Genomic DNA, 15,926 nt, shown 5'->3' with positions numbered 1-15,926 from the left:
CTTGAACCAGTCAGGATCGAACCCCTGGCAGTGAGCAGTGTCTTAGCCTGCAATCCTGCATTCTAACCACTGCGCCATCATGACTCCTCAGTTCTAAGTTAGTCCTAAGCTAACTTTATTTTTATTTCGGATTATTCTCTTGACAAGCCTGAGCTGTGACCAGCATTGGCAGCATTCTATTTTCTTTGTGTTTTGAAATCTTAGGAATTGGAAACCAAAGAAGTTCATGAACTGTCACTGACAGAATGGACAGTCTGGCAGAACCGGCCATTCCCTACCTATCTAGTGGATCATTCTGATCGTTGCTTCCACTTCATTAGTGTCATGGACATGATAGAGCAAATGAGACACGAAGAGGTGAGTAAAATGCTTTTCTATTCTGGAGACCCTTATCTCCTTTCTAAGCTCCCACGTGCATTTTATTGGGCTGTGACATAGACAATATGCCCAAAGCATGTCACTATTTTGTGTTTCTCTGTGTCTTTTATTGAACACATTCAACCAAAGAAGATTACACCCTCTCTTTAAAAAGGTGTTTAGAAACTATTAAAAACCTATTATTTTGCCTGATCTCATTGCTAAGGCAAAGTTTACAGATAGCTATTTTTTCACTAGCAATTAATTGGACTTTTCAGATAATGACTCATAAAGTTACTCATTGACTTTTAACTAGTTTTGTAATTACATTGTGGATGAGAATGGGGAAAAGAGTTTCCTAAAAGAAGTAACAACACTTCCATACTTCGTAAATTTCAGTATTAGCAAAACTGTAATGAAATTAGGATTTCAAAACAGTGACAATAAACAAATTACCAAAAGGAAGAAGAAAGAAGCAATTCTTTAAAAATGTACAGAAAATAATATATGTTTTCTTTAGGATGAAAGTTTAGGAAAGTACCTTGAATAAAAGACACCTTTTAATATATTTTTCTCCAAGTTTTTAGACCTTTGTTTTGTCGTGTGTCCACTTTTTATTATTTTCCATTTGTCAATGTTCTGATTTTTAGTTAAAAGAATAACTAAAGTTGGAAGGGACCATGGAGTTCTTTTAGTCTAACCCTCTGCTAAAGCAGGAAACCTTGTACCATTTCAGAAAATGGTTGTCCAGTCTCTTCTTTAAAATCTCCAGTGCTGGATAAGTTTTGTGGTGGTCTTAGAATGGAGGTTCTAGAACTCTGCATAAAACTCCCATGTCCTCTCAGCTAAAAAGTTTTCCTCCCACAAGGTAACTGTTAATTAAAAAAACAACCAGGATTAAATTCCTTCCTGATCATTAGAAAAAAGAACACAATAAAGGTATGGTTAGAGCACAGGTGTCAAACTCACCACATCACATGACGTTTCACAATGTTTTTTCCATTCACAGAACTGGGGTGGGAGTGGCCTGAATGTGACATATCCAGCCCACAGGCCACCAGTTCGACACCCCTGGATTAGAATATAGTTTACCTTCTTTCTGGAATTATAGTTGTTAAATCAGGTACAATGTTGTAAAAAAAGAAAGAAAGAAAATAGAGCTGTGAAAAGTTTCATAGTTAATCTCCAAAAGGTGCTCCAGAATCTACAGGAACATAGCAGAATGTAGCACTATTACAGCAGCAATCATAAAAATAACCCCAAAAGAACAGACCTAAACGAGAGAATCTTTCAGTTTGTATTTATTTTCCTTTAGTCAGATAGATCCAACAGTGTTGAGTCTGAATCTCTAGTATTATAAGCAAATATAACAATAGAACTGTTGTCTGTGACATGGGGGAAACCTAACCTTTTGGGAGTTTCACGGTAAACAGCAGATATGATAAGCACTGGCCTTGTCAAAGATTTATTTCTTGAAGCATAGTGAAAATTACCAATTCTTTATCAAACTAGATGCGGTGTACTTAGTATTTTGTCCTGTGACTGGTGCTCCTTAACAATTTCTATGATAGCTTGGGGAGCAACACTGATAAAATTTATAGCTGATGCAGAACTCAAGGTAGCTATTGTTTTAATAGACAGAGTTAGGTTACAGAAATACACTGAAAATACTAGAATGAATTTAATGGAGTTGTTCAAGGCAAAGTTATTAATGCAAAATAAATCTAGAAATATGGCATGGGATATCTGGCTTGAGAATGTATGAAAACCCCTGTATGTAGCTGAACCCAATTTAAATAATTTCAAAAAAAGTCCAATACAGTATTCGACTGCATCAGTAGAAGTATTGAGTTTCCAAGTCAGGGATTTAAGTTCATTCTGTTCTGCATTAGTCAGGCCTAACCTCATGTACTGTGTCCAGGGCACCATGCTTTAAGAAGAATTCAGGCAAATTGGAGCAGATAAAAAGGTCAGTAAGACTGATCAAAGGATTAGTTCTAAGTCTTAGGAGAAAATGAGGGAGCTGGGTAGAGGTAGCCTTGTGGAGAGTTTGAGAGGACATATAATTCTTCAAGTGCACAAAGTAGATTCTGTCAGAGGATGATATCTCTGTTTTCTATTATACTCAGATGAAGGCCATAGAAGGATATATAGCTGCAGGGGGGAGCTCCCAGCTGAATGTGAGGAAAAACCTAAGAGTAGTTTTGATAGTGGAACTAATTACTTTGAGGGACCATTTGTTGGATGTGTTGAAGTAGAAACCAGATAGATACCCAACAGAATTTGGATTCTTGTAATGAACAGGAGATTGGATGATTGGTCCCTTCCCAGCTTCCTTTTTTTATGGTTCTATAAACCTTAGGCATTGCATTGTATCGCACCCCTAAAAATGAATTGTGAATTATATTTTTAATGTGTATTGCTATATATTGTATTTTTGATTTCCGCTATTCTCATGCTCCCATATTTCTTTGATTTAAATCTCAGTAATGCAAAATGTCAGACCCTCATCTATCTATAGCTTCCGCAGCTCAGTTTAATACATACTATTATGTAGAAAATTTGAGATAAACTTTGATTTTGAACATTAACATACACTGCCTTTCATTGTGGGCTATAGTGTGATTCATTAATTGTGATTCAATCATAGGGAATATATGTAGTTAACTCAGTGATGGAAATTAAACAGTCAGGAACTAAACAGATTTCCATTTTCTAGCAGACACACATTTCATTGATGATTAATTAAAATCACCGTCGTTATGTAAATGTCCAGCTAAATGAACAGACAGAAAAATCTCTTACTTAATGGAGGGGACTGTGACATTTTACATAATCTGTTTTTTAACCGTTTTGGAAAATAAGCATGAATGTTTCTAAGTACTGCAATCCAAAAAATGTAGGAATGATCTTGCCATGGAACATTAAGTTTTTATCTGGACAGCTAAGAAAATAAACATTGTGAGTCTAATTCAGGAGACGGTAACATCTGATCGGCTTTGTCTGAACTCAAAAAACTAAGCAGGTTTTATCCTGGTTAGCAGCTGGATGGGAGACCATTATGGAATTTCAGATTTGGAGGTTAGATTAAGAAAAGATGGATGGATGGATGGATGATGGATGGAAAAAATAGCAAACCTGAAGTAGGTTTTTTTATTCATTTTGAACTAATTATAGAGATTAATTGAGATATTTTGAATAATAATAATTTAGAAAATAATTTAGAACATTTCCATCTGTTACAAAAGGCCACACTGCTTGGATCCACACACACACTATGCTGATACTACAACATGACTTCTTAGGTAGGTTCTTGGGAAGAAATTGATGCATATGAAGGCCAACAACAGTTGAAGAACTGGCAGTTGTAATTTTACATTTTAGTGCATATCTCGTTGGACTCTCAACAAGTCTGAGGTCATACTAATTGATGTGAAATTTAAGTATTCCACTTTCCTCTTCCAGAGTGTTGCTTTTTTATCCCTTTACCAGATTTGTTAACTTATGTGCATTTAGGAATCCTAAATTATTGGAAAGTTCTTTTTGATATTAATTACATACTAAGAGCTGAAAATATTATGAGAATGTAGTAGCAGTACAGTTAAGTCCTTCCTATTGGTTAAGATTAAATCAAACAGTATCTGATCCACTTAACATTTAGCTTCTAAAACAGAAACTTGCAAGACAAGTTTGGAATTTTTCTGAAGGTCCATGCTGGCCAAAAATCATCTCCAAAATATTGGTATATTAAAAGTCCTCTGTGGTTATAATTTCCTGCTTATTTTAAATCTCTGCAATTAATTTTTGGAAAGTCTTATCCTTGGCTGGATAAGTCATAAAGGTCTTATGCTTGGCTGCATAAGACTTACCTTAACGGACAGGCTCCATTATGGTCGTAACTCAAGGATTACGTGTACTTTTATTAATGTAACATGATGCAACTTCTCCCTTTGTATTCCAATTTGTGACATGCAAAAAGAAGAAGCAAATTAGCATGCTCAAATTGGTAGCATTGGCTTTGAATTTCAAAACAATTACCTAAAATGATAGTGGGTTCATTGAATGAACCATAGTCTTTCTCTTTGCTATCTAATTCCATTCTGTAAAATAACAGCAACTTAGTAAATGCCAATAATGCAGAAGTTAAAGAATATAACTGTAAATTTCATAAATAAAAAGGCATTTTTCTTTATTCTCTTAACTAGGGAGTGTGCAGTTATGAGCTGGAAATTCAACCGTATTTTCATTGGGAAGATGTTCATGCATCAAATGAGCAGACCAGCAAAAGATGCGACACCGTGACTCTTGAAAAAGTATCATCTGGGAAAAAAACAGCAGCTACAGCAAAAGAAAAATATTCCTTACAGGAGTTTGATGCAGAATGTATGTCACTGTTTAAAGTGGCCAATTTTAAATCCTCAAAAAGACCTCAGGTGATTGATGTAGAAACTGCAATTCATGCTAAAAGAGATGGCAGCACTTTAGATTGCTTTTCAACAAACCTATCACCATTTCTTGAAGCTACAGGACAGGAAAGTTTGGCAGATGAGAATCAAGAAAATATGGATGCAGCCCTCAACACAAGTATTCAAGGAAGGACTTTTGTCAATCCTGAAAAGGCTATGACAAAAGCAATTCATCCTGCTCCTGAAAATTGTATACAAAACGGAGAGCGTGTGGATTCTGACTATGGCTGTTTTGCAGATGATGCATATCTTTCATCTTTATTTTATCTACCAGTGCCAGAGATTGATTTGTTTAGATTTTCTGAAACAAATGCTGATGAGAACTTTTCCTGGGAAAAAGACATCCAAATGAGTGTAGCAAGATTTCTGTCACAGTCCCCGCCATCTCTGGATGAATGGTTTGCTTCTAAGGAAAAGAAGGTGGATGAAGATCTGGCGCTTGATTCTTTACAGCAGAGTGTTTCCAGCAAGTCTAAAGACAATATTCCAGAGAAAAGTGTATGTTTCAAGAATATGTCCATTTCACCTCAGAACAGTTGTGAACTCTTAAATACCCGTAAATTGTGTTCAATGGATATCTGTCCTTTGGAAACAAATAATATTCCAGATACTTTCCTTAGTAGTATAAATGATCTTAGCTGGGATGACATTTTTGAAGTGGAAACCGAAGAACAGAATGGAATTCAAGGGGAGAAGCTGTCAAAAGTAAACAATAGTCCAGCGCAGAATTCTTTGAAAAGGTATAATGGTAAAAGCTGTGGAAAAACATGCAAACCATCTGGAAGAAATGTAAACCCTGAGGAAGATTGTTCTATATATTTATTGGGAGATCATGCACAGAGCAGTCAACTACCAGCTGAAAAAATGGGGGCACCTTCAGAATTAACTGGCTTGTGTAGCCAAGCCAACATGCAGAGTAACAACGCAAGAACCCCTGAATGTCATTTTTCTGACCAACTTGCTTCTGTTCACAGTACAAATCCTATAACATCATTGACACCACATAGAAATGAAGTAGAAGTCTCTGGTGGTCTTGATCATGGAAGCAAACCAAATCCCCATGATTATGAGGAGCTATATAATGCTTCTGAGGATTTGTTCTCTGTTAACTTTGATCTTGGATTTTCTTTTCAAGAGTCAGAAGATGATGCCTTAGAGCAGATGAACTCCATGAAAAATAAGGAGACTCCTGTAGTTGGTCATTCCAACAGGGTTGAAGCCTCTTTCTCAAATAGTAGTTTGGTCAATAAATATCCTAGTAATGAATGTTTTAATAATGTGACTAAATCTTCTACACCGTTAAACTTGCAAAACCACAATCCTGGTCTGGCAGCGATTGACCCTGCTATTTCTTTGGCATCTCCTTTCACACCAGCAACTCAGAGATTTTACCAGTCACCAAACCATGTAAAAACTGTGTGTTCCACACCAACAGGTGGACAAATGATACATAATAGAACTTCTTGCTCTAGAAATAATGAAGAAAGCTCACATATGAGAGTTTCAAGAAAAGCGAACACCAGCATAGTTAAAGTCTTGGCAAAATCAGCTTTTGGAGTAAAGGATCTTCCATCTAATGAACCTGGTAAGACCGAAAATGAAAGCCTAAATTATTTTAGCAGACTTTCTGCTGAAGTTCAGATTTTCAAACTCATGAACGTGTATGTAAGAACAGTGATGCAGTTATATCATTGAGAAACTGTATTCTTTAGACATAATGAAACTAGTGACTGAGTGCTTGTCTTTTGGGATATTGAATGGTTTTCATTATTTCATTCTGTTTCAACTCAGCATCTGCCTAGCCTTTTAGATTCTCTGTAATGAAGCTAAGGCTCAACTTGTAGCAAATATAATCATGACATGATAAAACTTGTAAATGTTTACTGTTACGTTAGCTAAAATGATCTTAATTTCCAATGATGTATTTTTATGTGAGAATATATAAGATCTCTATATTTACTATTGCAGTGTTCCTGACTTTACAATTGCTGGGTTTGTACATTTAAATGTACACAAAATCATTAATAGGTAAAATAATGAATCTTGGAAATGTCTTAAGATTGATAACCAAAATGTGATTTGCTCCTTTGAAATATTATATCAGACTGAACTCTTGGTATATTTTTTTATTTCCTCCTCAAAATAAAGAATAATGCACTTGATTAGGAAAGCTAGATGAGGAACAAAATACAAAAACTCAGCTAGTTGGATATTCTTTTTTGTTCTACGAAGCTACTTTATATGAATAGCAGTCATGTCCATGGGCAATAAATAAAGCTGGTTTACTAATGTGTTGTGTTCCCATCTCTTTCATTTTGTTCCCTTGGTGGGAAATATTCTTTTAACTTAAGCTTCAGTTCCAGCTTAATCAGGATGGACTTTGCGTTATTAGAGAAAGTCTGGCAAACAAGAAATCACCTTACTTCTTTTTAAAAATTAAAATGTATATTTTTTGTCTAACCAACAACTTCATTGCACGCTGAAACATTCAGATTCTTCTTATTAATTCTTCACTGCAGGGGACAGCAGTGAGAAGGAAGAATTTTCTTTTCTTAACAGAAAAAAGAGAAAAACAAAAGTTTTGAGAACTTCAGATGTGAGTAATTTAGTTACACTTCAGCAGTTTTAAATAAACCAAACTTTCCCCTCTGGGACTTCTTAATGGATGCTCATGTTATTCATTCTTTCTTAGATTAGTGACTGTGACATTGAATCCCCAATTTGTGCTGTCAAGAAGCGGAAACGTCCACTTATTGCTGTAAGTTTCTTCTCTGACTAGTGTTGAAAGAAGGTGCCTAAAACATGTGTTGCTGAATTTGGCTTGAATAGTCATATCCAAATAAAATTAAATTTTATGTTCTCCATCAGCTTGGCAGGATTGCTTCATTTGCTAACTCAGAAGGAATTCATTTATTATATGTTTTAAATGTACACGGTCTATTCAAGGTCAAACCAGAGCCAATTTGGTGTAAACTCAGCAGACTGAGAAAACAGGAGACTTTTGAGTTCTAGTCCTGCATCAGACACAAAGGCCATCATTCTCTCTCAGCCATGTAAAGTGTATGGATTTGTCCTGCAGTTGCCAAGAGTCAAAATTGACCCAAATATCCCCCCCCCCTCCCCAAATCACACATCTCTTTGCTGTATAGGGAATATATATATATGTTCACAAGATCGAAAGTTATTTTATACCATATCAGACCATTGGTCTAAATACCTCTTTATAATACAGACTGGCTGAAATTTTTCTATCATTTCTTTTAGCTTCAGTATGAGGAAGGATATAGACTCGAAGATGTGAAAAGGCTACCCTTTAAAAATAAATTTGTATTAAACATTTTTACAAAGATTTTAAAAACTATAGAATCATGGATGAAATAGAAGATGATGTTAAAAGAATAAAACAAAGTGAAGAATAACAAAAAGGAAGCTATCTAAAGAATGACTTTTGATCTTCAGTTACAAACATAGCAATTACAGTCCCCTCCCTCCCATATTCCATATCATAGTTACGTTCTTCCCATAAACAAAGCTTTTCACTCAATAAATTCCAAAATCAGCAGTTTATGCTTATCCATTTTCAGCAAAATGGTCAATAAAGAGTTTCTGGTAATTGCAGTTCCCTCTTTGATCAAACAAGTCAATTAAGCAATTCTACAAACTCAGCCATTTCAGAATACATCCCCTCCATCACCGGTATTTTTGTAGTCTTCCTTTTATATATAACAACTTTGCTGCAGTTACAGATAGTGCTCAACTTACGACAACAATTGAGCCCAACATTTATGTTGCTGTGTGAGAAATACGTTAAGTTTTGCCCCATTTTACAACTTTTCTTGCCATGTTTGTTAAGTGGATCACTGCTGTTGTTAAATTATTAACACGGTTGTTAAGTGAACCTGCCTTCCCCATTGACTTTGCTTGTCAGAAGGTGACAAAAAGGGATCAAATGGGGTCATAAATATGAGCCACTTGTCAAGCATCCAAATGTAAATCACGTGGCCATGGGCCTGCTATAACATTCATAAGTGGGAAAAATGGTTATAAGTCACTTTTTTTCAGCGATGTTGTAATTTCTATCAATCACTAAACAAACTTTTGTAAATTGAAGACTACCTGCACTATATACAAATAGCCCTCTACTTACAACCACAATGGACTGCACCTTCTGTTACTAACCGAGGCGCTCATTAAGTGAATCATGCCTGCTTTTGCCATTTTGCTCAATTGTTAAGTGAACCACACTGTCACTTTGTCAGAGTATAGCTGGGAAGGTCACAAAGGACAATCACATGACCCAGGATGCCGTAAGTATCATAGGTACATGTCAGCTGAATTTGGATCACACAATCACAGAGGCTTTGCAATGGTTACAGATGCAAGGACTAAGGAAAGGTTTGTTGTGTTTTAGTGCCATCGTAATTTGGAAATGTTGCTAAAATGGATGCAAGTGAAGGACTATCTGTATAAAACCAATTGTCTGTGAGCCTTTTCTACTTAAATTTCCTTAAGTCCTAATATAAAAAATCGCAGTTTCATCTGAAATGTTTAATTTTTAAAGCTGCCTGCCTCACTATGTGCATTTATATAATTTTGTTGTAATTTTAATCAACAATTATGTTACATTTTAGTCAGATGTCTCTAGTGATGAAAGCACAGATTTTGCTAAGAAACCAAAGCCAGTGTTGCAGGACAGAAAGAACTACATCAAGAAGCCAGTTCAAGATACGAAAAGGCAGAAGAAAGGAGATAGACCTCTGATCCAGGTAAGAATGTTACAATTAATTAAGATGACTTCTCTGATGTGAATATCTTTTTCTTACTATATTTTGCCTTTGAATTGGTAATGTTAAATCTCCTCTAGAATCATATGCATGATTCAGAATGGTTAGCAAGAGTCATTTTGTCTCTAGTTATTTTGGTGATTGAGGCGGCAAACAATAAACATTTATACCAAATTTATAATCAAGAGAAAGTTATTGCTAGCCAGACAAATCAAGCTCTGAGAAATTAGGGACAAGCTAACATTTTAAGCATATTATGCATAATAAATGATTATATGTCTGGGGAAAGGTGGTTTTTAATACAAATGGTGTTAGCCATCATCTGAATCAAATTTCTCACTGTGGCAAAAATATAAAAATAGAAAACTAGCTTAATCCATTCAGGTTAGCACCTGAATATTGTCCGCAGTTAACATATTGATATAACTGTCTAATTGATTTTGTATAGCACAGTAGTGTAATATATATTAAGTAGTCAGAATCCTATTTTCCTTTTGGTGAATGTAAGTTTCTATTTCAGTAATTTGAAGCTTTGACAGCTGGGAGTTGAAGCACTTTAAAAACTTAGTGGATCCCAAGAATGATCCATGAATCAACAGCTACAGTTTAAGCAAGGCCTCATCTGTGATTTGCTGCGAAGCCCCTAGAAAACAGATCCTTAGCTCCAGCTGATGCATTTTTGGGCCAGTCTACCATTATTGAAATTCAAAGCAATCTGTTAAGTGAGTTTAATAACAGATAATCAGAGTTGGAAGGGACCTTGCAGGTCATCTAGTCCAACCCCCCGCCCAAGCAGGAGACCCTACACCATTTCTGACAAATGGCAGTCCAATCTCTTCTTGAAAGTCTCAAGTGATGATGCTCCCACAATTTCCGAGGGCTAGTCCATTGGTTGATTGTTCTCACTGTCAGAAAGTTTCTCCTTATTTCCAGGTTAAATCTCTCCTTGTTGAGTTTCCATCCATCATTCCTTGTCTGACCTTCGGGTGCTTTAGAAAATAGCTTGACCCCTTCCTCTCTGTGGCAGCCCCTCAAATATTGGAAGACTGCTATCATGTCTCCCCTGGTCCTTCTCTTCACTAGACTAGCCAAGCCCAGTTCCTGTAACCATTCTTCATATGTTTTAGTCTCCAATCTCCTAATCATCCTGGTTGCTCTTCTCTGTACTTTTTCTAGAGTCTCAACATCTTTTTTATAATGTGATGACCAAAACTGGATGCAGTACTCTAGGTGCGGTCTTACTAAGGCTTTATAGAGTGGTATTAGTACTTCACTTGATCTCAATTGTATCCCTCTGTTAATGCAACTTAGGATTGCATTAGCTTTTTTGGCGGCTGCTGCACACTGCTGGCTCATATTTAGTTGGTTGTCCACTAAGACTCCAAGATCTCTCTCACAGATACTGCTATTGAGCCTGGTTTCACCCAGTCCATATGTGTACTTTTGGGTTTTCTTGCCTAAGTGTAGGACTTTACTTTTCTCTACACTGAATTTCATTTTGTTAGATATGGCCCAGTGTTCTAGTCTGTCAAGATCCATCTGGATCTTGAGCCTATCTTCTTGGGTGTTAGCTATTCCTGCCAGCTTAGTATCATCTGCAAATTTGGTAAGTTCCCCTTCTATTCCCTCATCTAAGTCATTTATGAAGATATTGAAGAGTATTGGGCCTAAGACGGAACCTTGTGGCACCCCACTGCTTACTTCCCTCCATGTAGACTTAGACCCATTAAGGACTACTCGTTGTGTTAAGGACTACTCATTATGCTTTGATTCTAAAGTGAATTCTTTGAAATGGAATTCTAACCAAAATGATCTTTTCCATCCTATAGAATTTAGCCAAACACTTCATAGACGAGGAGGCAGAAATTTCTGAAGATGGAGTGGAAATTTCATCTGATGAGAGTATAAAATCAGAAGATGAATTGAATTCTTCCCTTGTTCAATTTCTTGATGATGAGACGCAGATCGCTCAAGATTTAAATGGTATGCAGAGAAAATCCTCTTTCCTTCTCCCTCCAATCAGTTGATATTCTGTTTGAACTTATCTGTGTCTGAGCATCTGGTCCAAGAAATAACTTTCTTAGATAAGATATGAGTAAAATATTTCCATTTCTGCTCCTGGTTTTTAACTTTGAAATAGCAGTCTCTATATGTGTGCGTGGGGGTAGGGGAGTTAACATTTCTATTACATTCTTGATAATTCCTCTCTCTTGATACCTGAAGATGCTACTTTCCTTGGAAAGAAGCTGCTCTTGATCTGTGAGACCAGGGGTGTCAAACTCAAGTCCCATGGACCAGATCCAGCCCACAGGGTGTATAAATTTGGCCCGCGGGGCCACCTTAGAAACAGCAAAGGACCAGCCTGTGGTGCTCTGCCAGCGAAAACAGAACTCGGGAGGGCTACAGACAGAACCCCCAAGCTCCATTTTCTCTGGCAGAGATGCTAGCAAAACAAACTACTAGGATAAGTGGGTTGCCCCCGGCCCCCCAGCCACGAGTGATATCAAGTTGGCCACACCCACCCAGCCCCCTCCCCAAGGTCAAACACAACCCTGATGAACGCAACCCTCAATGAAATCAACTGCTAGACATTTCCCTTCCAGAAGCCCATGGAGATACTTGTATAATGAAGGTTGTAATGGGTCTATAAGGAAATTTTTTCTAAAGGTTACAGCTTTTGTATCACCCTCTCTCTCTATCTATATAATGTGGTGATCAGGCTCAAGATTGAGTGTGGTCTCAGTTGCTTTTTTGTCTGACAATCTATTTTGTCTTTCTACATAGAATCTGAGATGCAGGCAGTTTATCTGAAATCTGTACGCAGTCCAGCAGTTGGCAACAAGTATAAGATGGTGCATAAAGAATTCAATCCAATAACTGTTTTCTCACAGGTAAAAAGTCAGACAAAGAAAGTGATACTGTGATAAATGGAACCACCTCTCAGATTGGTCTGAACCTGCAAATGCTTTAAAATGCCTAGGTATTATTTTATTGTAAAGAACATTATCAGGGTGGGGGTATATTTAATTAAAACTAAAACAATCCAAATGCAACTATCATAAGTGATAATATTTTAAGGATGTTTTTTTACAATCCTACCTGAGTTGGCAAAACTTGTCAGTGGTAAGTAACACCCTTATTATCACAACCACACAAGGTTTTAAAGATTAGTAGGAAGCTATAGCAGGTATAAAATAGAGTGACCAGGTTGGTAGCAGCAGAAACTTGCTAGTCTAGAGTAACATGGGAATACTGCAGTTATTGTATTGGTTGCCAATAGACTTTCAGTACCTCAAAGTACTGGTTATTTCCAATAAATTCCAATACAGTGTTCCTGAGAACATCAAGGGTTGCAATCTTCCATGTTAACAGTGAAGAGAAATGCCTCCTCATCAGTTAATAGGAAAGCTGCAAGCAAAAAAACCAAAAAAAAATCTGTGCTATAATATACCTGGAGATAAATTGGTTCTAAAATGAAGCAACGGAAATGAGCTTACTTGCTTATATTTTTGTGCCACTACCACTTTCCTTGTAGTAAATCTTGCTAAAGAAAACTAAGAATCATGTTTAGAAACAAATCTTGTTTGGTTTTAGGCAATTGGCAGAAAGCCTGACATATGCAAAGTAAGATCCTTGATCTTTATTTCTTGATAACTTTATGGACACATCCTTAGCCCTTCCGATCCAAGTATTAACTGGGTTTCTCTCTGTTTAAGTTTGTGAAATCAGACAAAAGCTAGATAAAAAGCACATAAGCACAATAGGGAAAATAGTTCTTTTTTAAGTTGTCAGAAGTCAACAAAGTGGAATAAATACACAAGTTCCATCATTGAGAGACAACTAACTACTAAGAAGATAGGCCAGGCATCAAGAAAAGGTTTTATGTTGAAGATCTTAATGTTTTTTTAGATGCATAATGAAACCAGGCAGGTTTTTTAAGTATCCTGAACTTACGTTGTAAATGTTTTTTTTTTAAAGCGCCAACACTCTGAATTTGGATTAGTAATGGCCAGGAATTCTATTTAATCAGAATATTACTGACGGTGTCTAATTAAGACCATTATTTTTGCTTCTTTCTCTCATGAGGCATAGGGATTTGTCAGGATTTGTCTTCTTTCTTCACAGATTCCAGAGCAAGATGAATGCTACGTAGAGGACAGTTTCTGTGTTAATGAAGAGGATAACCCCAAAAGCAGTTCCAGTGACGAAGATGTCCACATCAATTTTGACCTTTTAGGGGAAGAAAGCTTTGTGGACGGAAGAAAACAGTACCAAACCCGGCACAGGAAAAAAATGAAAGTGGGCCATACGAAGCAGAAAACAGGAATGCCACTAGCCCCAAAGAGGTTCACTAGGGTTCGGATTCTTAATGGATCTAGTGAAGATGAGGAAACTGATAAAAAGGAAGAGCAGATGGGATCACGAGTCAGTGCTAAAGTTGATAAGGATTCTAATGTTACTTCCTTAACTAAGGACCAGACTCTGCCCCAAAAATGCTCAGTTCTAAAACCCCAAGAAAGCCATGCCCAGGTACACTTGGAAAAATCCTGTTTGCCAGAACAATCAGATTTTCATCCTCAAATTAAAGATCAGTGCAAATATGAACTTGTAGGTAAAACTTTCCAGATTATGCCAAAGGTGAGAATTTTTTAAAAAATTACTGCTTCTTTTGTGAATGGTCTGGAAAAGTAGAATTAAGGAGTCAGGAGAAACTTTTAAAATGATTGGTTTAAGCCTTTGCCACATTTCTCTTGAGAATCCTCACTAACATATTTAATAGATTTCCTCTTATTTGCTAATTCTGCTGATATTATTGGTATACTGTGTCAAACAAGTTTCTCTACTCAAGCAAATAGACAGACCGTCCTTGACTGTTAAATTTAACTCTACACACCACACTAAGAAATTGAAATGGGTTCACACAATGGCAACAAAGTTGGTCAAGCAACTAGAAACAGAGAGCTACAAAGAAATTGAAGGCTCTAGATAACTTTAGCCTTAAGAAAATATAACTGAGGCATATAATAGAATCATGTATCTAAGAAAGTGTGTCACAAATGAAGATCAAAAATTATTTTCTCTGGTTCCAGAGCACAGAACATAGAATAACATTTAAATTCAGGAAGACAAATTACAAATGAAGTAGGGGAAATTTTCAAAAGTAAGAATTCAGCAGAGACAGTTATGCAATGTCGTGGACTGTTCTTAATTGGCTTTGTTCAAGCTGAAGCTATAAGACCTGTTCCAATTATGTGGATCTATGAGATTAAAGAAGTAGTTATCCTGACATTTAACAAAAGGAATATATATGGGCATAAAACTAAATAGATGTCTAAACGTTTCTTCCATAGCAATATTATAAGATAGCCACCCTAAATTTAAAAATGCCATTTTTCCATATTTTTTCCTCCCAACATCCCAACAGTTTTCTCAATAATGTCTCTTTTAATCAGTAATAGGGAACTGCGTTTGTAAAATTTAAAATTTGGAAAAAGCACCTTCGGGACAACCATGACCTAGATGATTGAGAATCTCCATAGACAACTGACCTTTGTTTTCTATGTAATTCTGCTGGCAATAGGTACTTTGATTGACACAGTACAAATATTAAAAGATTGTCCCCCAGTTTCTTTAGATATTTGCTGTTCTAAGCCTGCTGACTGATACGATGTTGTGATCTTTGCAGCCAGAAAAATCTTTGGAGAACCTTCCTGGACGCTCTTCTTCTTCTTCCTCTTGGACTTTAAGGAATTCAAAGAGCCAAGCACCTCTGTGCATTCTGGTGGATAACCATGAGATCTCCTCTGGCCCAGAAGTTATTTCAACCCTGAAAACCGTTCACGGAGTCAAGGTTGAGATTTGTTCTCTGGGTTCCTGTGATTATATTGTCAGCAACCGTCTAGCGGTAGAAAGGAAGTGCCAGGCAGAATTGGTCAACAATATACATCAGAGTAAAATGGTCCAGAGGATGCAACAGCTGAAGAACAAGTTTGATAGGATCTGCATAATTGTGGAGAAGGAAAGAATTAGAACAGGTTGGTATCTTGCCTGATACTCAGAGGCTTTTCAGGTGCAATTTTTAGCTTTGCTGGTTATGAGATTCATGGCTAAATAGGAAACAAAAGCTGTATTTCACAAGGAGGTGAAGATGAGACTAGAAACAGAATTACAAACTGGGAAGGAGCAAGAGAATAACATCACAGTCTTGCCTCTTTGAGTCAGCAGTGTGCTGCAGCTGCCAAAAAAGCCAACAGTTCTAGGCTGTGTTAACAAAGGGACAGAATCAAGATCAAATGAAGCATTAATACCACTTTATAAT

General features: G+C 36.6%; 1 protein-coding gene across 1 annotated transcript in view; it reads left to right on the top strand.

The window, feature by feature from the left end:
- Positions 1 to 15,926, top strand: part of FANCM (FA complementation group M) — a 39,117-nt gene that overhangs the window by 20,484 nt on the left and 2,707 nt on the right. Inside the window, exons 13-21 of the mRNA XM_026698794.2 lie at positions 205 to 357; positions 4,563 to 6,408; positions 7,343 to 7,419; positions 7,516 to 7,581; positions 9,455 to 9,589; positions 11,437 to 11,590; positions 12,392 to 12,498; positions 13,733 to 14,245; positions 15,294 to 15,642. Coding sequence (XP_026554579.1) covers positions 205 to 357; positions 4,563 to 6,408; positions 7,343 to 7,419; positions 7,516 to 7,581; positions 9,455 to 9,589; positions 11,437 to 11,590; positions 12,392 to 12,498; positions 13,733 to 14,245; positions 15,294 to 15,642 — 3,400 coding nt within the window. The remainder of the gene's footprint in view (positions 1 to 204; positions 358 to 4,562; positions 6,409 to 7,342; positions 7,420 to 7,515; positions 7,582 to 9,454; positions 9,590 to 11,436; positions 11,591 to 12,391; positions 12,499 to 13,732; positions 14,246 to 15,293; positions 15,643 to 15,926) is intronic.

The sequence above is a fragment of the Pseudonaja textilis genome, chromosome 1 (genome assembly GCF_049901715.1).
Source record: "Pseudonaja textilis isolate UNSWEBS1 chromosome 1, rPseTex1.2, whole genome shotgun sequence".
NCBI classification, from domain to species: Eukaryota; Metazoa; Chordata; class Lepidosauria; order Squamata; family Elapidae; genus Pseudonaja; species Pseudonaja textilis.
This window is presented reverse-complemented; position numbering and strand designations above follow the sequence as displayed.